Source organism: Pelodiscus sinensis, chromosome 33 (genome assembly GCF_049634645.1).
Source record: "Pelodiscus sinensis isolate JC-2024 chromosome 33, ASM4963464v1, whole genome shotgun sequence".
Classification (NCBI taxonomy): domain Eukaryota; kingdom Metazoa; phylum Chordata; order Testudines; family Trionychidae; genus Pelodiscus; species Pelodiscus sinensis.
The window spans coordinates 11410782-11435161 of NC_134743.1; the positions used below are offsets into that span (position 1 = coordinate 11410782).

Consider the following 24380-nt stretch of genomic DNA (forward strand, 5'->3'; position numbering starts at 1 on the left):
TTGGCTACAAGGCCACCCTGTTGACTCATCTCCGGCTTCTCATCCACTGGAATACCCAGGTCCTTTTCTGCTGAACTGCTGCTTAGCCAGTCGGTCCCCAGCCTGTAACAATGCTTGAAGCAATCAGATGACAAGAGAAGAATTAAGGATCCGGGGGGAGGGGGGGAGGAGGGGGGAACTGTACTGGGTCTGAAGGATTTGGGGCACATTCATGTCAACGGGGCTGGTGACAGACGTTGTCGGGCCCTGGGTAATGTATGGGAGGGGGTCGGCTCAAGACCCCCTCAAAGGGGCAAGGCTCTAGACCCCCTCAAAGGGGCAAAGCTAAAGGTAGGAGGGACAAGGCTAGGGCCAATCAGGCCTTAGCACCACCCACCATGCACCAGACAGAGCTCTAGGATTGATTTCATTTGCCCGGGTCTCTGGCAGTGGCGGCTGCCATAATAGTCGATACAGTGACCCAGAGGCCTGGACCCTTTTAAATCATCAGCTCCCGAGACAACTGCCCCCTTTGCCTCTTCCCCTCCCCATCCGTGGCCCCTGTCTGTGGGGCTTCAGACCCTGGTGGTCAAAGTATTTTGGTCTGGTTAGTACAGCAGGGGACAGGGAGTTGGGACATACGGGTCCTATTCCTAGCGCTGCCACTGGCTTGCTGTGTTTTTGAACAAGCTGCTCCTCCTTTTTGGGACTCAGTTGCCTCTGTAGTAAGTTGCGGGTTGGTAACATAAAATCAGCAGGCCCGAATAAAGGCCGGTAACATAAAAACAGCAACAGGCCTGAAATCTAGGAAGCAAGACTTTGGCTCAGTGGAACCGCAGGCAGGAAAGAGAAATAGTATAAGCCAGATCAAGCATAAAGGTCCAGGCACAGGTACCAAGCACATTTATAGAATCCTAGGGCTGGAAGAGACCTCAGGAGTCAACAAAAAATCCTCATTAAAAAAAAAAATTGTTTGGTGTTCCTCGGTCTTAAAAAGTTTAAGAAACACTCGTCTAGACAGTACTGGGTCCTGCCATGAGGGCAGGGGGCTGGACTCGACCTCTCGAGGTCCCTTCCTGCCAGCTACATGTGGCAATGAAACGGTAACTCGAACTAAGTCCTTAGTTCGAATTAACTGTTACATCTCATTCTATAGCCGCGCGGCAGTTACTTCGGGCTAGTGGAATTTCAAAATGGCGACCGGACGGGAACATGCAAATAAAGCCTGGGCTATTTAAATCCCGGGCTTCATTTACAACTCCGGTTGCCTGCTTTGCCTACCTAGCTCAAATTAACGAGCTAATGTAGACATACCCTTATTGACTAATTGAGTAGTCGATGGAAATTCCACCAACTACTGGATTAGCTGATTAAGCGCAATTTAACATCCCTCGGTTGAGCTACCACATATGTTTTAGAAAGACATCCAATCTTTATGGCTTGTGTGTAGTTCAACGCATTAAATTCCAAGCAGGTTGCTGAAGTTTCTTTTTTTCATCATGATTGGCAATTTGACCAGCCTTATACAGTAATGGATCTTTACCATTCCTCTGATTTCTTTTGTTCCCGATATATTTAAACATTTCCTAATTATCCTTTATGTTACTGGTTATAGATTTTTTCCACCAATTTTAGCTTCTCCTATCAACTGTTTGCTTTTTCATAACTCGCATCCTCCCTTTTTTCCCATTTGCTTTATATTTTTTTCTTGTGGTGTTTATGACAAAAACTAAAACATAGGACATAAACTTTGAGTCCTATTTATAGTACTTTAGGTTGGTTTAATGGAAAAATGGGTTGGTACAGAGTAAATTGGAGTTCAAAATAACCCTTTCTCGGGCAATTTTTCTCTCGAAAGCCTCACCTTTTTCAGCCTCCTTCCACTAACTTCTGATTTTAAATGTCTGGATTGTTAGACATGTGCTCAGGAAACCTTACCTGTCACTAAACATAGATTTTGTTTGTGTTAATTATAGATATGAATGGAGCTAGTTAATCCCTGTTGTAAGATTCCAGTGGAGCCAAAGAAAGTAAACAAGTAACTAATTTGGGTCAATCTTTCTACTTGACAGTCCCTAGGAATCTACCGTTTCAACATTTCCTGGGAACAGAAACACAAGTTAGGACAGTGATAGAAATGTAGCCGTGTTAGTCTGGTGTAGCTGAAACGAAATACAGGACTATGTAGCACTTTAAAGACTAACAAGATGGTTTATTAGATGATGAGCTTTCGTGGGCCAGACCCACTTCCTCAGATCAAATAGTGGATCTGAGGAAGTGGGTCTGGCCCACGAAAGCTCATCATCTAATAAATCATCTTGTTAGTCTTTAAAGGGCTACACAGTCCTGTATTTTGTTACAAGTTAAAACACTCATTAATTTTGGCTTCATTCAGCTTTCCCTTCGAACAAATTAAAAACATAGTTGATAAGTGGCAAAGTTGGTGCATGGGAGTGAAGGACACGTTAGCTCATTATGCCTAAACAGGAGGATGTCACACTGGTCTGACCAGTTCCAAGGACAGTTGGGCTGCCATAGAAAGGGATGCAGAGCTGCTCTTCAGGAGCTCCATGGATTAGAGCTATACTGCTGTTGAAGGAATTGGGGCTCTCAAATAAAAGAAGTCCCTTGCCTTAGAATCATAGAATCCCAGGGCTGGAAGAGACCTCAGGAGTCATCGAGTGCAGCCCCCTGCCCAAAAGCAGGACCAATCCCAACTCAATCATCCCAACCAGGTCTGTGTCAAACCAGGACTTAAAAACCTCTAGGGATGGAGATTCCACCATCTCCCTAGTTAGCCCATTCCAGTGCTTCCCCATTCTCTTAGGGAAAGAGTTTTTCCTAATATCCAACCTACACCTCCCCCACTGCACCTTGAGACCATCACTCCTCGTTCTGCCATCGTCACCACTGTGAATAGTCTCTCTCCATCCTCTTTGGAACCTCCCTTCAGATAGTTAAAGGCTGCTATCAAATCCCCCGTCATTCTTCTGCAGACTAAACAAGCCCAACTCCCTCAGCCTCTCCTAAGTCATGTGCTCCAGCCTCCTAATAATTTTTGTTGCCCTCCACTGGACCCTCTCCAATGCATCCACATCCTTCCTGTAGTGGGGGGCCCAGAACTGGACACAATACTCCAGACGTGGCCTCACCACATCCCAATAAAGGGGAATAATCACTTCCCTAGATCTGCTGGCAATGTTCCTCCTAATGCACCCTAATATGCCATTAGCCTTCTTGGCTACAAGGGCACACTGTTGACTCATATCCAGCTTCTCATCCACTGTAACCCCCAGGTCCTTTTCTGCAGAACTGCTACTTAGCCAGTCGGTCCCAGCCTATAACAATTCTTGGGATTCTTCCATTCAAGTGCAGGACTCTGCACTTGTCCTTGTTGAACCTCATCAGATTTCTTTTGGCCCAATCCTCCAATATGTCTTGGACACTCTGCACCATATACCCTACCGTCCAATGTATCTACCTTTCCCCCTAGCTTAGTGACATAGGCAAACTTGCTGAGGGTGCAATCCATCCCCTCATCCAGTCATTAATAAAGATGTTGAACAAAACTGACCGTAGAACCGGTCTTTGAGGTACTCTGCTTGAAACTGACCGCCAGTCCGACATCGAGCTGTTGATCACTACCCATTGAGCCCAACAGTCTAGCCCGATTTCTATCCATCTTACAGTCCATTAATCCAATCCATACTTCCTTAACTTGCTGGCAAGAATAAGTCCAGGTATATCACATCCACTGAATTCCCCATGTCCACAGAGCCAGTTACCTCGTCATAGAAAGCAATCAGGTTCGTCAAGCATGACTTGCCCTTGGTGAATCCATGCTGACTGCTCCTGATCCCTTTCCTTATTCTAAGTGCTTCAAAATGGATTCCTTGAGGATCCCCTCCATGATTTTTCCGGGGAGTGAGGTAAGGCTGACCGGTCTGTAGTTCTGTGGATTGTCCTAAGGAACATCTTGGTACCATTTACCTCCCACAAATAAAGTACATACCGACCTATGTTCAGGACCAGGTCAAAGTTGACAGCATAACAGATAGTAAGTTGACAGTATGAAGACTAGGAAGTAAGCCCCCTTCTGCAAGGTAAGGGACGGTAACCAGGTAACAGGGGGTAGCAACCTGATACATCAGGAATGTATAAAAGTTCACCTCTAATGGTGTTCACCAGCTGACTGTGTGGGGGCACTGGATGGTGCTCAGTGGGTGTTAGGACATTGCCACGGCTTCCATAAAGTGTAGCGGCGCAGCGCTGAGTCTGTTCGCTGGCAACTATTATTGCATGTTGTTACGCAAAAAATCTGCTTGGGCGATTTCGAATCTTATCTGGTTTGTGGTCTCTGGGGACTCTGGGCACGGAGACCACATCCAGCGATAGTGACTCGGCTCTGCAACTTTAGCGAAGAGCCAGGTGGCTTGTACCTCATGCAGTAGAGAAGGCTCCAGACTTACAAACCAGGTAACAGAACTTTTGCGTTCTCCTCCAGCAGCAGGCGCTCCGACACAGCTGGACTGAGTACAACACCTGCAAATAACCCAGTTAGTTAATGCAAGCATAAAGAGAGCCAGCCTGGCCAGATGCAACCATTCATTAACTTCCAGGCCAGAGAGGGCCATTGTGATCTTCAGTCTAGCCTGGCATCCTATGAGGTGCACACAGGCCCTTCTCTTCCACTTGTTTAAACAGAGGCACCCTGGGGCACCTTAAAGACTAACATGTGTATTTGGGCATCCGCTTCCAGGGGTAAAAAACACTTGGACCTGCTTTTCCTCCGCAACAGCTGATGCCCAAATAAATCTTCAAGGTGCCACAGGACTCCTTGTTAGTAATGACTGTTGGGGTTGCCCCTCTAAGGCTATGTCTACACTGCAGGCTTTTTGCACAAGAACAGCTGTTCTTGCGCAAAAACTTGCAGAGTGTCTACACTGCGTGCGTGTTTTTGCACAAGTATTACAGTACAGCATCAGCAAACAGGGCTTCTTCCGGAAGAGTTATTCCTCTCCCCACGAGGAATAAGCCCTCTTGCACAAGAGCTCTTCCAGAAGGCGGCAGTGTAGACAGGCAACATGAATTTCTTGCGCAAAAAACCCCTACGGCTAAAATGGCCATCAGAGCTTTCTTGTGCAAGAGAGTGTCGACACTGCCATGGATGCTCTTGTGCAAAAGCACATCTCTTCTGCAAAAGCACATGGCAGTGTGGACGCGCTCGTATGGAAGACCTTTTGCACAAGAACTCTTCTGCAAAACAGTTCTTGTGCAAGAAGCCTGCAGTGTAGACAGAGCCCACGTGTTTCAGAGGGGTAGCTGAGTGAGTCTGTAACAGGAAAAACTTAAAACACAACATATAGTCACCTTAAAGATTAACAAACCGTGTCAATGGGATCATGAGCTTTCCTGGGCATAGCCCACTTCTTCAGACGACTGGAGTGTTGTATGTCCAGAACCAAAATGAACAGGGGAGGAAAAAATGGGAGGGGCGAAAAAAGGAGGCAGGGGGTATGTAAATATCACAGGGAAAACCCAGCTGGTATGTAACGGGCACCACTGATAAGAGTTGTTGGGAATTTCCCAGGAACCGATCGGGGTTTCTTAGGAACAAGTTTAAAAAGGGGTGAGAATCGGGGTGAACTGGGTGGATGCCTGGGTGAGGGTTGGGTCGAACAACGCAGGGAGGGAAAAGCAGGAGCGTGGGGCGTGAGGGCAGGTGAGCGCTGCGGTGAAAGCCACGTGCGCAGGCCGGGCCGGGCCCCTCTCTCCTCCAGCTGACTTGCAACTTCCACTGCCGGCCCACGTGGCCCTCGAAGGGCGGAGCTTCCCCTTTCCTGCGCCCGCCCCTGGGGCCCTCCAGCCAATGGGAAGCGAGGGCTAATGTTGCTGGTGTTTCAACATTCGGAGCCGGCTGGCACAGCTGCTGCCGCGGGCCCGGGAGCTGCGAGCAGGCAGGAGGCGGAGGTGAGGGGCGGGGGGCGGTGACTCCTGGCCCCCCAGCGCAGGGGGGTCCAGGTCCGGGTCCGTCCGGGGTTACCAGGCCGCGCACTCCCCTCGCTCTTGGAGGCGACGCTGGTGCCAGTGTCTGCTTCAATGCGACCCTACAATAACAAGCCCCAATCGGCCGAGTCGCTGCTTGTTTCACCTCGTGTCCCCCTGCGCTGCAGAAATCCCGCCTCTGCTAGGCCAGCCCCGAGACACGGGGTTGCCCCTGGATTGTAAGCAAGCTGCCCCCTTCTCCCCCATGCTCCCCGTTCCCTGAATATCAGTCCTGCCCCCGCAGCCTGCACAAATCTTCATCCTTTAGGACCAAATAGGAAGGGGAGGGGGCGAGGGATTATTTTCTTTATTCCCACCCCCCCTAACGGAAGGAGCTGTTCTCTGTGTCTGTGTTTACAAACCAAGGAACGTGTTTCTCCCTGGTTTGGGTTGGTTTTTTTTGCCTGTTTCTTGACAAGATTGATTGAAATGTTGGTCTGACTAGAGTAGTCCCCAAGTTTAGCGCCCTGCCCTGAAGCAGGACGAAGTCAACCAAGACCTACGGGTTTGTCTAACCCTGTCTAATTCTTTCTTCCCACCCATGCTTCCCCAGAAGGGATCAGACAGGCTGTACACAGCGGGTGTTTAAGTCTCAGCTTGACAAAGCCCTGGCCGGGTTGATTTAGTTGGGATTGGTCCTGCCTAGAGCAGGGGGCTGGATTTGATGACCTTCTGAGGTCTCTTCCAGCTCTATGATTCTATGATTCCCTCCCCTTTCCTTCACCATCATTAATATCCTTTTGCAGTGAGTTCCAGAGGTTGATTATACACTTCAAAATACGTCCGTTTTAACTAGAGCTGGAAGGAAGTTTTCTGAGGGGCTGTTTTTCCATTGGAAAATGCTGATTTTAGTGACCTTTTGTTTGGAAGGGGAAAACTCCACCATTTCAGAACATTAAAATGTAGTTTTCCATTCCTGAAATGACTCTTTGTTTGGTCTCTTTAAAGTTTATCTTCCGTAATCCACCGTACTACATTTAAAAAAAGTCAAAATCTAAACAAAACGTGAATTTATTTGCAGAACTGTGTGTGATCAGGAAAAAAAAGTCAAAATCCTGGAATTTCTAGTCCCAATTCAACCCTACTTTTAGCCACCTTGGTGCCAGGGATGTAAAATCTCATTTAATTAGCTAACCAGTTAAACAATATGTTGAACCAGTTAACCGATTAAATGGGACACGTAGGACGTGTTAAAGATGGGCTTGGAGCAGCCCACACACCTACCCCCTTGGCACACTGCTGTGACTGCTGAGCAACCCTACCCGTGGCGTGCCAGAGTGCCCTCTGCCTATGGCTGGTGGAGGGCTGCTCCAGCCCCCTCTGGTTAACCATAACCGGCTTACTGGTTAACCATTCACTTCCGAACTTGGTGTCCCCACTGCTAACATTAGGACAGTGGTCCCCAACACGGTGCCCGCATTTGTATGCGCCCGCCAAGTACTCAGGGCTGGCCTGGCCCCGGGCACGTGGCGCATGTGCGGTGCCGGAGCTGGCCCCGGGCGCATGGTGCACGGTGAGCGCCGGCCCCGGAGGCGCCGCAGATTGGCTGCCCGCGCTATGGCCACGTGGCGCATGGGGGGAGCGCAGGCTCCGAGCGTGCGGCACTTGCAGGGTGCGCCAGCCCTGGGCGCACAGCGCTTGGAGAGCGCCGGCCCCGGGCGCGCGGTGCTTGGGGGGGGGGAGAGTGCCAGCGCTAGTGCCGGCCCCGGGCGCGTGGCGCTTGCAGGGTGCGCCGGCCCCGGGCACGCGGTGCTTGGGGGGAGAGCGCCGGTCCCGGGCACGCGGCGCTTGGTGGGAGGCCCGGCCCTGGGCATGCGGTACTTGTGGGGGGGGGGGGGCGGCCCTGGGAATGTGTCTATGGGGGGGCCCCGCCCCCGGGTGCGCAATGGGGGGCTCCGCTCCAGGGCGCCCTGCGGGCAAACAGCCACACCCCTTGGCGCCCGGCAACCTCAAATGGTTGGGGACCACTGCATTAGGAGAAGCCATTGGCTGCCTCCCCTGCCCCGCCCCATTCCTTCTTTGACATTCCCCTGCTCCCATGGGGGTCATGCTGCCCCCCTTTGAGAGCTGATGCTGAAAAGTGCTGGGAAAGCTCGGGGCGATTATCTGCCTGACCCCGGTGAATAGGAGCTGCCAAAGGCCCTGAAGTGTGACAGACCCTGGAGCTGTGACCGGCCCTTTCACCCAGCAGGATGTGCCGAATGCCCCAGAGGACCAAGGGATGGTGGGCGTGGCACTTCAAGCACACCTTGATTTTCTTCTGTCAGGGCTGGGGCATCGGACCGTCCAGGCTGGGTTCCTGTGATTTCCCGCGCGTGCTGGGCGGATGGTTTCCTGTCCAGTGCAGATTGCTGCTGGTGCGGGACCTCTGCATATAAATGCTGGGTAAGTCCTGGTGGGTTTTTAATGGGCAGTGTCATGTGGTTTGGTAACTCAGGGTGCCCCTGTATAAAACTATGGGACACCAACATCTTGAATACTGTGTACAGCTGTGGTCTCCTCACCTCAAAACAGATATTTTGGCCTTGGAAAGGGTTCAGAAAAGGGCAACTAACATGATTAGGGGTTTGGAACGAGTCCCATATGAGGAGAGGTTAAAGCGATGGGACTTTTCAGTTTAGAAAAGAGGAGACTGAGGGGGGATATGATAGAGGTCTATAAAAACATGAGTGGTGTGGAGAGGGTGAATAAAGAAAAGTGATTTATTAGTTCCCATAATAGAAGAACTAGAGGACACCAAATGAAGTTAATGGGTAGCAGGTTTAAAACTAATAAAAGAAAGTTCTTCTTCACACAGGGTGTAGTCAACCTGTGGAACTCCTTGCCAGAGGAGACTATGAAGGCTAGGACTATAACAGGATTTAAAGAGAAGCTAGATAATTTCACGGAGGTTAGGTCCATAAAAGGCCATTAGCCAGGAGATAGAAATAGTGTCCCTGGCCTCTGTTTGTGGAAGGCTGGAGAAGGATGGCAGGAGACAAATCGCTTGATCATTGTCTTTGGTCAACCCTCTTTGGGGCACCTGGTGCTGGCCACTGTCAGCAGACAGGCTACCCAGTACTGCCGTTCTTATGTTAGGGTTCTTGGTTGGGGCACAGGGCAGAGCCCATCGGTTCAGAGCTGCTAAGAGCAGAGTTATTTGCACTTACGTCCCAGCCAGACTCCCTCGTATCCCCTAACACAGGGCTGGGGGGATTCTTTTTTGGGTCGGGGGCCACAGAGAAATCCGTCGGGCCTTGTAGGAGTTGGGCGGCAGGAGTGGAGTTTAGTGCCTACGGGGCCAAGGGAAACAGAGAGGGCACCATGTCCACAGGGCCGGGGTGCCATTTTCCCTAGGGCCTCCGGGGGGGTGGGGGGGGTGGGGAGTGTGTCTATGGTCTAGGAGCCAGGGCCCACCAAAGATGAATCCGACCCAGGCTCTGGTACATCTCTGCAGCGCTGCCGGCCGGTTCCCCCACCTCTTGGTCCTCAACCCAACTAGACCCGCTTCCCGACGGCTGGTTGCCCCCCGGCCAGCCCCGCTCCCTCCAGCCCCCTCCCAGCCAGCCCTGCTTCCCGGCGGCCGGTTCCCCCCCACCCCCTCTCTTCCAGCCAGTCCCGCCCCCCCCCCCCCCCCCCCGGCCCCTGCTGTTCGGTATTTTTTTTAAACCATCTGGTAACCCTAGCAGGTGGGGGTGAAAAGGGCACAGAACTGCCTGCACAGGCGCGTCTGGGAATGAGATGCTACTCTAACATCTCCGCCTCTGTTCACTTCCAGCCCCTGCCTCGTGGCGCTGGCCCCCCCGTGGCCTGGGAGGGCTCCCCAGGTGCACCATGGCCCGGCATAGCAAGCTGCAGAAGCACGTCCTGAGCCTATACAGGCAGTTCCTGCGCGCCGGCCGGGAGAAGCCGGGATTCCTGCCTCGCATCCAGGCCGAGTTCCGGAAGAACGCCAGCATCCCCCGGGCCGACGTGATGCACATCGAGTATCTGCTCCGCCGTGGCCAGAGGCAGCTGGCGCAGCTCCGAGACGCGAACACCAAACAGATGGGCACCTTTGTCCAAGCCAAACCCGAGGAGCAGTGACCCCTGCTGGTTGGCGCAAGCGTCTGTCTTGTACTGGGATGGTTGGGGGTGAATTCACAGATCAGCCTTCCTGGTTCTCACATCCCTGTGCACCCCTCGTGTCCAAACACAGGTGCCTGGCTTGGCATTTGCTGAGCTAAGGTGTCTTTATTGGCAGCCAAGCTTTTAAACAGTTCAGGTGTGGATGGGTGATCTGGAGGAGATGCTCTTGTTTCCAGGACCTGGTACACAATTCATTCTACCCCTGCTGGCTCCTCTCTTCGGGTATGTCTACACTACAGCGCTAGTTCGAACTAAGCTAATTCGAACTAACGCGTCTAGAACTAAAAACTAGTTTTGCTAATTCGAACTAGCAAGTCCACATTGAGTGGACTCTGAACAGGGCTTAAGGATGGCCGGAAGCAGTGCCAGCAGGGCATCAGAGGAGGACTTAGAGCGTGGAGATGCAGTCTCAGGCTAGCCGAGGGCTGCGCTTAAAGGGTCCCGACCCCCACCCCGGACAGACAGTTCTAAGGGGTGCCCCGCTTGAAAACCAGTCCTGGCTTGGAGTGCCCGGAGTACCCACACTGGGCACATCACACCACTCAGCCATCAGCCCGGCTGCACTTGCCGCAGGCTGCCATCTGGGGAGAGGGGGTAATCGGGGGGCTGCAGGAGAGCTTCCACCCCCAGAAGCCTGCAGAGCCAGCCCAGTCCTCCCCATCGGGGGCTCGTACCCCATTCCTCCCTCACCTCCTTCCACTTACCCTTCCCTAGCCCCCCTTCTTCTTGATGTACAAAATAAAGATAACGTTTCTTCCAACATTGACTCTGTCTTTATTGAACAAAACTGGGGGAGACTGGGAAAAGGAGGTGGGAGAGGGGAAGATTAAGGCTGGGAGAGGGGAGGGCAACTAACATGATAAGGGGTTGGGAACAGGTCCCAGATGAAGAGAGGCTACAGAGACTGGGACTGTTCAGCTTAGAAAAGAGGAGACGGAGGGGGGACAGGATAGAGGTCTCTAAAAGCAGGGGTTGGGTGGAGAGGGTGCATTCAGAAAAGTTCTTCCTGAGTTCCCATAAAGAAGGACTAGAGGACACCAAAGGAAAGGACTGGGTAGCAGGCTTGAAACTAGTAAGAGAAAGTTGTTCTTCTTGCCAAAGCAAATAGTTAACCGGTGGAACTCCTTGCTGCAGGAGGCTGTGAAGGCTACAACTAGAACAGAGTTTAAAGGGAAGTGAGATCAAGTCATGGAGGTTGGGTCCATGGAGTAGTCTTAGCCAGGGGGTAGGAGTGGTGTCCCTGCCCAAAGTTTGTGCAAGGCTGGAGAGGGATGGCACGAGACAAATGGCTTGGTCACTGTATTTGGTCCATCCCCTCCACGGTCCCTAGGGTTGGCCGCTGTCGGCAGACAGGCTACTGGGCTAGATGGACCTTTGGTCTGACCCAGGACGGCCATTGTAAGCTCAGGGCTCAGGGTCGGGGGTCTCAGTGGACCCCCTTGATTTTCATGCAAACCTGCTCCTGGGTGGCCAGGCTGGCAGCTCTCCTGCCCTAGATGGCCACTTTCCTGTGCCTAGTGCGGAGATCGTGGACGAGGTCCACGATGTCCGCACTAGCCCAGGAATGTACCCGCCTCTTGCGGTCCCGGGCAAGCTTCCGGGAGCCGCCAGCCTGGTCCCGGGAAGAGGGGGTGGGCTGGGGGACATCGGGTGGGTGGCTCTGTGCCGTGCCAGATGCAGGGTCTGCTGGCTGGGTGCTAGCAGCCTTGCACCTGGCACGGGCACCGTAGCCAGCCTGTGCCCCTTTAAGGGGTCCGGGGCCGGGAGGGGGGCATAGAGTTTCCCTGGTGTTGGCCAGAGTGGCCACCAGGGAAACCTGGGGAGGGCTAGCCTCCCACTCATTCGAATTAAGGGGCTACACAGCCCTTAATTCGAACTAGTAAGTTCGAACTAGGCTTAAGCCTCGTAAAATGAGGTTTTCCTAGTTCGAACTAAGCGCTCCGCTAGTTCGATTCAAATTCGAACTAGCGGAGCGCTAGTGTAGCGGCTATGAATGTTAGTTCGAACTAACGTCCGTTAGTTCGAACTAACATTGTAGTGTAGACATACCCTTCCATCCTTAGCCAAAGAGGAACAAGCCAGTTAGCCCAGGGAAATAAAAGAAAGGGAGAGCGGTGACGGAAAACCCTGTGTCTGTCATTTTTTCAAATGATCTATCTTGCCTAAAAGCCTGTCAGGGATTGGGCTCTGTTGCAGGAGGTGCTGGCGAAACACTCCGTGGATTTGGGTGCTACAATTCCTGAGTGTCGTCCGCCTTCCTGCCCCCTCCCCCCACCGAAGCGCTTTGGAAGGCTCACAAAGGACAGAGACCTGCCTTTTGAAAATCCGACTCCCCACCGGTGTCTCAAGACAGGCGGCTCTCTCTCGCCAAAAACGCAGGCAGCAGCGTGGGATGACAGGCAGCCAGGTCGCAAGGGGAGGTGCTTTTTAGACCAGTTCCCTCCTGGCACTCCGTACTGCTGCCTCTGTATCAGAGGCAGCAGCACAAGCTGGCAGCAGCCCTTGCCTGGGGGCTGGGTCTGAGCTTCTGGACCTGGTGCAAACTGGAACTGAGCGAGGCTGCCTGCCTGCCTGGCTCCTAACACACTGTAAATGCAGAGCCGCAGAGGAGGTAGGTCCCGGACCCAGCGCGAGCCAGGACTGAGACAGCTGGCCCCTGGGGACCAGGGTTACTTGAAAAGTCAAGTAACCGATAAGAAATCATGAGGTTAATTGACTACTCGGTGAATATCTAACGTCCCTAATCCCTTTTCATAGTTCCCCTCTGGACTCTCTCTCCTAAAGCATGGCCCTGAGATCTGGACACAGTGCTCCAGCTGAGGCCTCCTCCGTGCCAAATAGCTAGGAGAGTGACCTCCCATGTCTGCCGTACGTCTCCTACCACGCCCCAGGGCTATGCCCTCTTACTGAAGGGCTTTGTGTCTGAGATCGCTTCTCTCCTAGGCTACGTCTACACAACGAGTTTTTTTGGCAACAAATATGCTAACGAGGGACTCTATGACACGCAATGTCATTTGCATATTTTCTGCCGATCCGTTTTTGTGCTCGGGGTTTGTGCGCAAAACCAAGCCGTGTGGATGTTTACTTTTTGTGCAAAAAACCCCCTTTTCCCACAAGATCCCTATTTCTACTACAGGCCACCTAGCCAGGTGGAAGAGGTGGATGAGGCCTTTTTTAAACAATTAACAAAACTATCCAAAGCCCAAGATTTGGTGGTGATGGGGGACTTCAACTATCCAGACATATGTTGGGAAACTAACACAGCGAGGCACAGGCTATCCAATAAGTTTCTGGACTGCATTGGAGACAACTTTCTGTTTCAGAAGGTTGAAAAAGCTACCAGAGGAGAAGCTGTTCTGGATTTGGTTTTAACAAATAGGGAGGAACTAGTTGAGAACTTGAAAGTGGAAGACAGTATAGGGGACAGTGATCACGAAATAATAGAGTTCATGATCTTAAGGAAAGGTAGAAGGGAGACCACCACAATTGAGGTAATGGATTTCAGGAAGGCAGATTTTGATAAGCTCAGAGAACTTGTAGGTAAGGTCCCATGGGAAGCAAGACTGAAGGGAAAAACAACTGAGGAGAGTTGGAAGTATTTCAAAGGGACGTTGTTAAGGGCCCAAAAGCAAACAATTCCGCTGTGTAGGAAAGATAGAAAATATGGCAAAAGACCAGCTTGGCTTAACAAGGAGATCTTGCATGATCTCAAAATAAAAAAGGAGTCATATAAAAAATGGAAACTAGGACAACTAACAAAGGAGGAATATAGGCAAGCAACACGGGAATGCAGGGGCAAGATTAGAAAGGCAAAGGCACAAAATGAGATCAAACTAGCTACAGGCATAAAGGGAAACAAGAAGACCTTTTATAAATACATTAAAAGCAAGAGGAAGACCAAGGACAGGGTAGGCCCACTGCTTAGCGAGGAGGGAGAAGCAGTAACAGGGAACTTGGAAATGGCGGAGATGCTCAATGACTTCTTTGTTTCGGTCTTCACCGAGAAGTCTGGAGGTGTGCCTAACGTAGTGAATACAAGCAGAGAGAGGGTAAGTTTAGAAGATAGGATACACAAAGAACAAGTTAAAAATCACTTAGGAAAGTTAGATGTCAGCAAGTCACCAGGTCCTGATGAAATGCATCCCAGGATACTCAAGGAGCTGATAGAGGAGGTATCTGAGCCTTTAGCTATGATCTTTGAAAAATCATGGCAGACAGGGGAGATTCCAGAAGACTGGAAAAGGGCAAATATTGTGCCCATCTATAAAAAGGGGAATAAGAACAACCCAGGAAATTATAGACCGGTCAGTTTAACGTCTGTCCCAGGGAAGATAATGGAGCAGGTAATTAAGGAAATAGTATGCAAACACTTGGAAAGTAATAAAGTGATAGGGAATAGCCAGCATGGGTTTGTGAAGAACAAGTCATGCCAAACTAATCTGATATCTTTCTTTGAAAAGATAACGAGCCTTGTGGATAAGGGAGAAGCGGTGGATGTCATATACCTAGACTTTAGTAAGGCATTTGATACGGTCTCGCATGATATTCTTATTGATAAACTAGGCAAATATAACTTAGATAGGGCCACGATAAGGTGGGTGCATAATTGGCTGGATAACCGTAGTCAGAGAGTTGTTGTTAACGGTTCTAAATCCTGCTGGAAAGGGATAACAAGTGGAGTTCCTCAAGGGTCTGTTTTGGGACCCGTACTATTCAATATCTTCATCAATGATGTAGATATTGGGATAGAGAGTACTCTTATTAAGTTTGCAGATGATACCAAACTGGGTGGGGTTGCGACTTCTTTGGAGGATAGAGACATAATTCAAAATGACCTTAGCAAGTTAGAGAAATGGTCAGAGGTAAACAGGATGAGGTTTAATAAAGAGAAATGCAAAGTGCTCCACTTAGGAAGGAACAATCAGTTCCATACATACAAGATGGGAAGCGACTGTCTAGGAAGGAGCATGGCGGAAAGGGATCTAGGGGTCATAGTGGACCACAAGTTGAATATGAGTCAACAGTGTGATGCTGTTGCAAAAAAAGCAAATATGATTCTAGGTTGTATCAACAGGTGTGTTGTAAGCAAAACTCGTGAAGTCATTCTGCCGCTCTATTCTGCACTAGTTAGGCCTCAGCTGGAGTACTGTGTCCAGTTCTGGGCGCCACATTTCAAGAAAGATGTGGAGAAATTGGAAAGGGTGCAGAGAAGAGCGACAAGAATGATTAAAGGTTTAGAGAACATGACCTATGAAGCCAGGCTTCATGAACTGGGCTTGTTTAGTTTGGAAAAAAGAAGATTAAGGGGGGACATGATAGCGGTTTTCAAATATCTAAAAGGGTGTCACAAGGAGGAAGGCGAAAATTTGTTCCTCTTGGTTTCTGAGGACAGGACAAGGAGTAATGGGCTTAAAGTGCAGCAGGGGAGGTTTAGATTGGACATTAGGAAAAAATTCCTAACTGTCAGGGTGGTCAAATATTGGAATAAATTGCCAAGGGAGGTGGTGGAATCTCCCTGTCTGGAGATATTTAAGAACAGGTTAGATAGACATCTGTCAGGGATGGTGTAGACGGAGCTTGATCCTGCCTTGAGGGCGGGGGGCTGGACTCGATGACCTCTCGAGGTCCCTTCCAGTCCTATTATTCTATGATTCTATGATTCTATGATTCTGCAAAAAGGCCGACCGATCTTGTGCAAAAAGGGGCTTTTGCCTAAAAAGAAAACATCCACATGGCTTGTTTTTGTGTGTTCTTGCGAAAAAACTTGTGGCGCGTCTACACTCTACGTGTGTTCTTGCAGAAGTAAATTTGCAGTAAAGCATCAGAGAACAGGGCTCCTTGCACAGGAGTTATTCCTCTCCCGACGATGACTAAGCCCCCTTTGTGCAAGAGCTGTTGTGCAAGAAGGCAGCGTGGACGGGCACCAGGGGCTTCTTGAGCAAGACACTTTTATGGCTAAAATGACCATCAGAGCTTTCTTGCACAAGAGAGCGTTCACACTGCCATGGACGCTCTTGTGCAAAAGCCCATGGCAGGGTGGAGGCACTCTTGCACGAGACCTTTTGCGCAAGAACTCCGGCGTGAAACAGCTCTCGTGCAAGAAGCCTGCAGTGTAGGGCAGGGAGCAGCCTATGAGGGAGGGGGAGGGACCCCTAGTAATGGCTCAAACTTCCCAGGGGGGTGTCCAGAGGCAGGACATTTGCCTGGCAGGGTGGGGGGGGGCGGTGACCTCACAGGGGCTTTGGGCAGCCCTCAGCATATAAGGCAAAGGGCAGGTGGGGAGGTGATGACCTCACAGAGGGACCCACATCTCAGGCTGATAAAAGCGGGGGGCGGGCCCAGGGGACTTTGGAGACCCCCGGTTGCTTTAGCTCTGGTGCGTCTCCTCCTCACGGTTCCTTCGCGTTCTGTGAGTTCCACATCCCGACACCTTTGTGACGAAGGTAAGAGCCCCCAGGGGTTGGATCCCGCCCGGGGCCGGCTGGGTTCCAGGCAGGCCCAGCCCTCGGTCAAGGGCCAGAAGGTGATTCCTCACCTGGGCTGCGTCCTTAGCGCCACTGGGGCTTTCTCCTGGTTGGTTTCCCTTTTCCTCCATCCCCCCACATTTCTGCTCTGTTCTTGCCTCCTCTGTGACCTTCCCTTGCTGCCTCCCCCAGCTTGGGACCCAACAGACTAGCTGAAGGACGGGGGGTGGTTTGCAGGAGCCGTGGGGTGGGGGATGCAGCCCCCATTGTGGGGACTGGGGAGGTGGGGCTGGAACAAGTCTATGCCGGTGTCTTTGGGGAGAACGCTCCACCCCCCACACCTTAGATTCTCCCCTGATTGGCCAAGAAGGGGCTGTTGATGGGCAGGAGACTCGTGGAATGAGGAGTAACGGTAGTTTGAACTAGGAAGCCTAGTTCGAACTACCTAGTTCGTGCCCCGTGTAGCCGCGCTGCACGGGGTTCGAACGAGCGGGGTTTTAAAAATGGCGGCTCCCCGCTTATGCAAATGAAGCCCGGGAAATTCAAATCCCGGGCTTCATTTGCAAGTGCGGTATGCCTACATTACCCTCCTAGTTCGAACTAGCGGGGTAGTGTAGACATACCCTCAGGTCCTTGCAGTGCCTGTGCAAGACCGAACCGATAAGCAAGGGGCCATTTGGGGGCTGGGGGCAGTCGCTCTGGGGAGCTGGAACCCCTGGATTTCGTTCATCAGGCTGCGCCCCAAGCTCCCCTTTGCTCCCCTCATTTGCAGCATGGCCAAACGTTTTCGGCTGTGGTTCAAGAAAGCCCTGAAGATGGCCCCAGGGTCGGTGGGGAGCAGCTTCTCCGTCCCCGTGGGCGGGGAAGCTGGATCCCACCAGCTCGGGGCGACTCGCCCACCGGCCAGGCCCCCCCGGACCTGGCTCCAGAGGCGGCTGGGCAGGCGGGACCCAGCCCAGTGGGGGAGCCGGGTAGGGTGGCTCCGGGGCCTCCTCTGTGGAGAGAAACACCTGCCCCGGGAGCCCAGCCCCCATTACCACCAGGGGGCATCGCCCTGCCCGGCCCCCGGGGACCTGCCAGTCTCTGGGAGCCCCCAGCCCGTCGCTCCCCGCACCAGCCCCTGCAGCTGTGGGTCCAGGTCCGTCAGCAGCAGCGCCTGGGCCTCCAGCTGCAGCCGGGCCACCTCCCGTAGCCGCTCAGACCCAGGTGAGGGGCCGTGAACACGCTGGGCCCAGGGGCTCACCCAGTACCCGGGGGGGGGAGGGGCAGCCCCAGTGTCTGCCCCGCACCCTGGGCAATGGATGGGGGCGTGGGCTGCTTGGCTCTCTTGTTCCTGGTGGGGGCTCTGCTGAGAGCATTGGCAGATGTGAGGGTGGAAGGGGGATGGGTCCCTGCGAGGGGCGTGTGGGGCCCAACCTGCCCTGGGTCCCTGACATGGGGGCGCGTGACCCCTGCTGGCCGCTGGAGTCACCCTGGTCCCTTCCCTCCCGCACAGAGCCCCCCTGCGCCTCGGCGGAGCTCTGCCAGGAGCGGGTGAACTCCCGGGTGGAGGAAGGGGCCATCTACGACATCGAAGAGCAGCTCCACACCCGGGACACGGTAGGAACCTTCTCCACACGGGGGGGACCCGAGATTGTCCGGCCCCTTCACAGCACGTCCCCCCCTCCGGGAGGGGCTTGTCCCTGGGGATCCCCCTGGGGCCCCTTCTCCTGCATGACCTGGGCCCCCCAAGCTGGGGGCTCTTGTCATGCACCAGCTGGGCCCCCACAAGCCTGAGGCAGCAGTTGGGGGGGGAGTGTGGGTGCTTGGACAACCGGCAGCTCCCACCTCCACTCCTGGGAGGCCTGAGCCCTGCAGCTGTCCGTGGGGGGCAGGCAGGCCCCAGGCTCACAGACTCTCTCTGGGGTGCAGAGCCCAGTCGCCCTGCAGCGGTTCCTCTTGGCCATCCCCCTCGCCTGCCTCGCCGCCCTCCAAAGGGGCGAGGACACCCTGGCGCCGCGCTGCTGCAAGGACACCATGATGGCCAGGATCGTTGTAAGCGAGTCGCGGCGGCCGGGAGGAGGGGAGGGGATACGTGGGGTGGACAGGGGTCTGCCTGGGCCATGGCGGCGGGTGGGGGTGCTGGAAACGGGATGGGTGGAGCCAGGAGGGCTGGAGGTGGACATGGGGAGGGTGGGTGGGGATGCTGGAGGAGGGAGGGACACAGAAATGGGGCAGGTCTGGGGTGCCGGACAGGAAGGGGGATTCGGGACAGGGAGGGGTCTCCCCGGGCCATGGGGGGCTGGAAGGGAGCCGAGCGGGCTGCTGGGGATGCGCCTGGGGAGCAGGGATGAGGAGGTTCAGAGGCTGGTCACCAGGGCAGGGAGGGGCAGGAGACGGCCTGGGGACAAGGATTGAGCTGGTCCCGGTTTGGGAGGGGGGTGCTGGGAGGGGCCCTGTGCCGGGCAGGGGGGCTACAGGGCAGCGGGAGGCAGTGGGGTTGGATCCTGCTGGGTGGGGGCGCTGGCCGCGTGAGCGTCTCTTGGGGGCCCAGCCTCACATGCCCCTTTTTCCCCTTGGGTCTCACAGGAGATCATGGAGGACTCGCCCCCCCCGCTGGTCTTGGCCGACTGCCTCAACGCCGCCTGCAGCCTCAGGTACCGACCCCCCCGCCCCCCGCCGACTCCCCCCAGAGCAGATCCCCTGGCCAGGGAGCGGGAAAGTCTCTGTCTCCTGCTGCTGAATTAACAGCCTCTGCCCCTCTCTCCTGCCAGCACCTTGCAGCCTCCCCTGCGGGCCCAGCTCCTGAGCCCCCTGCTGACGGCGGCCGTGGGACAGACAGTGTCTGGGGACTGGCAGCAGGAGCCCATCCACACGCAGGTACGTCCCTCCGGGCCCTGCTCCCGGGCTGGGCTGGAGCTCCAGAGAGGGGGGGGGGGGGCAGAGGGAGGGAAGAAGCTGCAGGTTTGGATCCTTCCCTCCAGGGTTCCCGTTGCTCTCCCGGGGGGCCCGTCCCATCCATGCCCAGCCTGGGCTCCTCCCTGCTCTGCGAGGCGGCTCAGACCCTGCTCAAGGCTGCACCCCGGAGCCAGCGGGTGGCCTGGATCCCCCAACCCCTCTCTGACCCAGGGCTCCCCCTTGTCTTGCAGCAGTTCATCCGGGCCCTTCCCTACGACCTCCAGGCCCTACTGGCGAGCCTCCTCGCCGAGTCCCCAGACACCGCCCGGCTGCAGCTCATAATGGAGGTGAGCCCCGTGGGGGGGACGGGGCCATTGTCCCTGCTTCCTCGGGGGGCCGAGAGAGGAGCAGTGTCAGTGGCTGGGGGGGGCACAGTCCGAGAGGAGCCCCAGGCTCTGCCCAGAACCGGCACCTCCCTACGGGTCCTGACCTGCCTCTTTCCCCCCCAGCACCTGAGCCCGTGGCTGGAGTCCCGCCTGCCCCAGGAGCGAGCCAGGGCCCTTGGCAGCACCACGGCCCTGCTGGGAGTCGCCACCACCCTCCCGGGGTTTGACGTAAGTGACCTCGGAGCCGGGGGTTCTGGGGCTGCAGGGCGCGGGGCTGGGAGCGTCCCCGGGAGGCAGAGGCAGGCCGGGAATGGGCCGGGAATGGGCCGCGTTCTCCTTTCCCCGGGGAGGGGCGACCCTGGGCCCTTCAGGGGGGCTCTTGAGGGACTGGGCCCCAGACTGGGGAGTGGCCGTCAGTGGATCCCCTTGTTCCACCCCCGGAGTGACCCTTCAGTCGGGGCCATTGCTCAGGGTTGTCTCCTCGCAAGGCCGGCCCCGCCCCGCCCCGGGAGGTGTCTCTGTCCGTCCCCCGAGCTCAGACCCGCCTCGGCGGCCGTTTGCATGGGACGTGCAGCCCCAGGATGCTGAGGGACCCCCCCTCTTCTCTCCCCTCAGAACTCCGCCGACTGGCCGAGGATGGGTCACCACGTGGCCCAGCTGGGCCTTTTTATTTCGGACCCATCCGAAGACGTCAGCCGGCTGGCCCGGGAGGGGGTGCACAGCCTGTATCAACTCCTCCTGCACCACAGGGGTAAGGAACCCAGCCGGGACCTGGGCCCCAGGGACACCCTGAGGGTGCCGGCGGCGGGGGGAGGGGACCCAGCCCTTTTCCCCCAGACTGGCCCAAGGGGGGATGCGTCCCTCTGTGTTCCCCTTCTGCCCCCTGTGCCCCTCCATTTGCCCAGGGATGCCTGCAGGGACCCGTGGGAGGGGAAGGGCTCAGACCTGCCACCAGAATCACCCTGTTGTGTCTCTTGCAGGCCTCAACATCCACCAGGCAGAGGACCTGTGGTGCAGACACTACTACAAAGAAAGATGGGTCCTGGCTCACAGCAACAGCGTGAGGGTGGGAGAGGTAAGGACGCGCTGCCAGGGCAGGGCAGGGCTCGGGGGTGGGGCTGGCTGGGGCCCTCGTGGGGGTAGGAGGGTCTTGGGGGCAGGAGGAAGCTGTGACCTGGGGCAGGGGTTGGGGTGCCGGGTGAGGAGAGCGTCTGGGTGCAGGGTCTGGAAGGGAGTTTGGGGGAGGAGGAAGCTGTTTTAGCCCCAGGAGTTGGGGCCGGGCTCTGGGCCGTCAGCTGAAACCTCCTGTGCTCTTGATTCCAGGTCTTTGGGCAGCTCTTTACACCAGAGCAGGAGAACTGCTTTTTGGACAAGGCTCTGCTCGCTGCCCGCTCCCCCCTGCGGCGCCCCAGCCAGGCCGGGCTGGTCCTGGCCCACGCCCTGCATGGGCAGGCCCATCAGCTCCTGGAATACATGGTGAGCAGCCGGAGCAGATCAGGAGAGTGGGGCAGGGCCAGGGTCTCCTTCCCATCCCCTCAGGGAGTCCCCCGCCCCTTTCCTCAGGCTGCCCCCACCCCACGTCCCTGCTGGCAGAATCCCTCCTGCCCCTGCGAGCGTCCCTGGGGGTGGGGGAGGCTCTGAACACAGAAACTGTCCTAGGAGGCGGGAGGGGGCCGAGGTGTCAGGAGCTCTGGGGGGGGGGGTCAGGAGCTCACCCTGCGGGCCTGACGGGGGGTGACCAGAGAGCAGGGGGGAGGAGGGTGGAAATGCTGGGGGGCCAGTTCCCCTGAGTCCCCAGGGATGAATGTGACGGATTCTGCTTCCCTTGCAGCAGGAAGACACCCAGTGAGAGCAGCAAGAGCTGAGGAGCCAGCAGCTGCGTCCCCCTCCCCCCAACCCTCCCAATTGTATTGAATTGTATTTACATTCTCATTAAACAATGTTTCAAAAAACATTTGGATCAGGCTTGGTCAATAATTTGTAATGGGGGGCCCATTTTGGCAACTGATCAAGGGCCACATTTCTACCGAGGGCTTTGGGGTCTGGGACGGGGCGGTTGGGTGCAGAAGGGAGCTTAGGGGGGGAGCCTGGGTGCGGGGGGGGGTATGATCTGGGGCGGTGGATAGGGGTGCAGGGTCCAGGAGGGGGTATGGGCGCAGGAGAGGACTCTGGCCTGGGGGAGGGGCTCTAGAGGGGTGCAGGGTCAGGGAGGGAGCTGTGACCTGGGTGAAGGGGGAGCAGAGGGTTTGGGGGAGGGGGTGCGGGTACCAGAGAGGAGTCTGGCCTGGGGGAGGGGTGTCGGGGGGTGCAGGGTCAGGGAGGGAGCTGTGATCTGAGGGAATGGGGGACGCAGGTTCAGGTGGTCGCCTGGGACAGGCAGTCGGGGAGGGGACGTGGGCGCCAGGGGCAGGCTCTGGCTGAGGAGGTGCCTGCTCTGACAATTTCTCGGACCGGCGGGATGAGAAACAAGGATCGTGCAGGGAGATGGGGATGACTAGGAAGCGAATCCAGGTGTGGGGGGAATATCCTGGGTTGGAGGGTCAGTCGATACCCCCGCCTGCCACTGTCTGCCGGGGCTCTGCCCGCAAGATGGAACCAACAGCTGAGTTTGCTTTTCTGCCCCGTCGTCTGCACAAAAGGCCCAGAGCAGCCTCCTGCTATCTTGGAGGAAAGGGGCCAAAGTTCAGGAAGCAGGTGCCAGGCTGGGCTGGAATCCGCGAGCGCCGCTTTTGCTTTGCCCTTCCTGGAAGCTGGGCTGCAGGTGAGTGGCGGTTTCATCTCCGCTCTTGGGGTGTTTCTTGTGGGTTCCGAGTGTGGATCTGAGAGGGGCTGCGCAGGGGCAGTGTCATGAACGTGCTGTAAGCGTTATAGCCCCTTCTGCGCAGGCTGGCTCCAGCCTCCCGTCTGTCTCCAAGCCCAGGGGGAGAGGCGGGAGGCCAGCAGCATGGCCTAGTGGAGGGGGCAGGGGGTTGGGCGTAAGAACTCCCGGGTTCTAATCTAATGCCACCTAGTGACTAAGGCACAGAGTTGTGTGCTAGACCCCTTGCTCCTCAATTCTGCGCTCACTCTCGCGCTGGTGACCTTGGAGAGGCCTTTCAGGTCTCCCTTTCCCTGTCCATCAAAGGCAGGCAAGTGCGATGTAATGCCCTGGAGCAAGTGCTTTGGGACGTGTCGCACAAGTGTGCCTGGCTCACAAGCGTGTCAGCACAGGTGTGTAAAAGCGTGACGAAGGCTTTGAGATCGATGCCGAAGGCGTGTGAGGCTGTGGCTGGCCAAGTGACAGGGAAATGAAAGGTCAGAGTTTGGTCAGTTAGATTTTATGGTAATACACTGAGACGAAGCACTTTGGGCGTATAAACAATAATGTCTTTCCAAGTGCGTTAGTTCAAGCCGTGTCCTAGGAGCCAAGAGGTGAGACAAACATGCTTGGTCCTGTCTCGGTGCAGGGGTGGACTAGATCAGTGCTTCTCGACCAGTGGTACGAGTCCCCTTAAAGGTACTCAAGAGATGTCTGGGGGACACGTCAACACAACTGAAATTTGGAGAAAACTGAATTTTAGTTTTCAGTTTGACAGCGCTTTATTCTTTTTGTACCTTTTACACCCAAAAATGCCATCGCCCGCCCGGCTACGATGCAGTTGTTTAAACAAATGTGTTGCAACGGTAGAAAAAAATTGTGTGTGTCTGAAAACTGTAGGTACTGGGGGTACTTACACATTTTTTTTTAAAGGGGGTACATTATAAAAAAAGTTTGCTAGGAGTTATAGCGCAACTGAGAAAAGAACAGATTAAAACACAGACAATTGCATTCCTGGGATTCAGTTTAAAGTTATAGTGGGGAGAGGAGGGGATATGGATTTAGCACAGAGGAGTTTAACCAAACAACAAAACAAAAAAATAACCTGATCGCATCTAAATAAACATTCTCTATCTACTCAAGTATCCACACTTCCAAGGTCCAGTCCAATTCTAGGCCCAGGTATTCTTTTTTTTAGGCATGATGTCCCTGCCCAGTTCAATTCATCCTCCCCCCCCCCCATCCCCTTCCACAGCTCCAGGATTAAACTAACAAAAAAAACAGCAGACAGATTCCCTTTTAATGCAGATCTGAACTCTTTCTTCTCACTGGTGCTCCTGGCTCCCTGCCAACACTTTCTAGCTAGCTAGGTTTAACCCTTTAGTCACTGAATACTGGGATGTTCAGAAAAGAACAGTGGGCCTCCCATCCATCACAGAAGCGAGACAGCCTCTTTACTCCTGCTCAAGCGTTTCCTGTTTATACATCCCAGAATTACAATAGCTTTTTAAGCCCCAACGCCACAATAGGAGCTCATGTTCTGCTGATTACCCACCATGACCTCTACATCTCTTTTCCCCGCCCTGCAAGTCTGGCCCACAGAACCATGGGAAGTGGCATAGGCTAGCCTGGGCCAGGGCAAAGGAACATGTGGGCCTTTCTCTTCTCCATCTCTCCCTCTGCATTGCACAGCAGGGCGCAGGAGTGCCAGGGGGCTCTGTGGAC

At 54.8% G+C, this 24380-nt stretch overlaps 2 protein-coding genes across 2 annotated transcripts in view; both read left to right on the forward strand.

Annotated features, from left to right (window-relative positions):
• Positions 1 to 24380, forward strand: part of LOC142823382 (maestro heat-like repeat-containing protein family member 7) — a 1101711-nt gene that overhangs the window by 1051584 nt on the left and 25747 nt on the right. The gene's annotated exons all lie outside the window — the stretch shown is intronic.
• On the forward strand, positions 18512 to 21812 carry LOC142823410 (maestro heat-like repeat-containing protein family member 7). The gene is made up of 9 exons (XM_075914441.1): positions 18512 to 18629; positions 19164 to 19231; positions 19349 to 19454; positions 19724 to 19819; positions 19982 to 20086; positions 20474 to 20609; positions 20839 to 20933; positions 21182 to 21334; positions 21690 to 21812. The coding sequence occupies exons 1-9, from the start codon at positions 18612 to 18614 to the stop codon at positions 21705 to 21707; spliced, it is 795 nt and encodes a 264-aa protein (XP_075770556.1). The 5' UTR covers positions 18512 to 18611; the 3' UTR covers positions 21708 to 21812.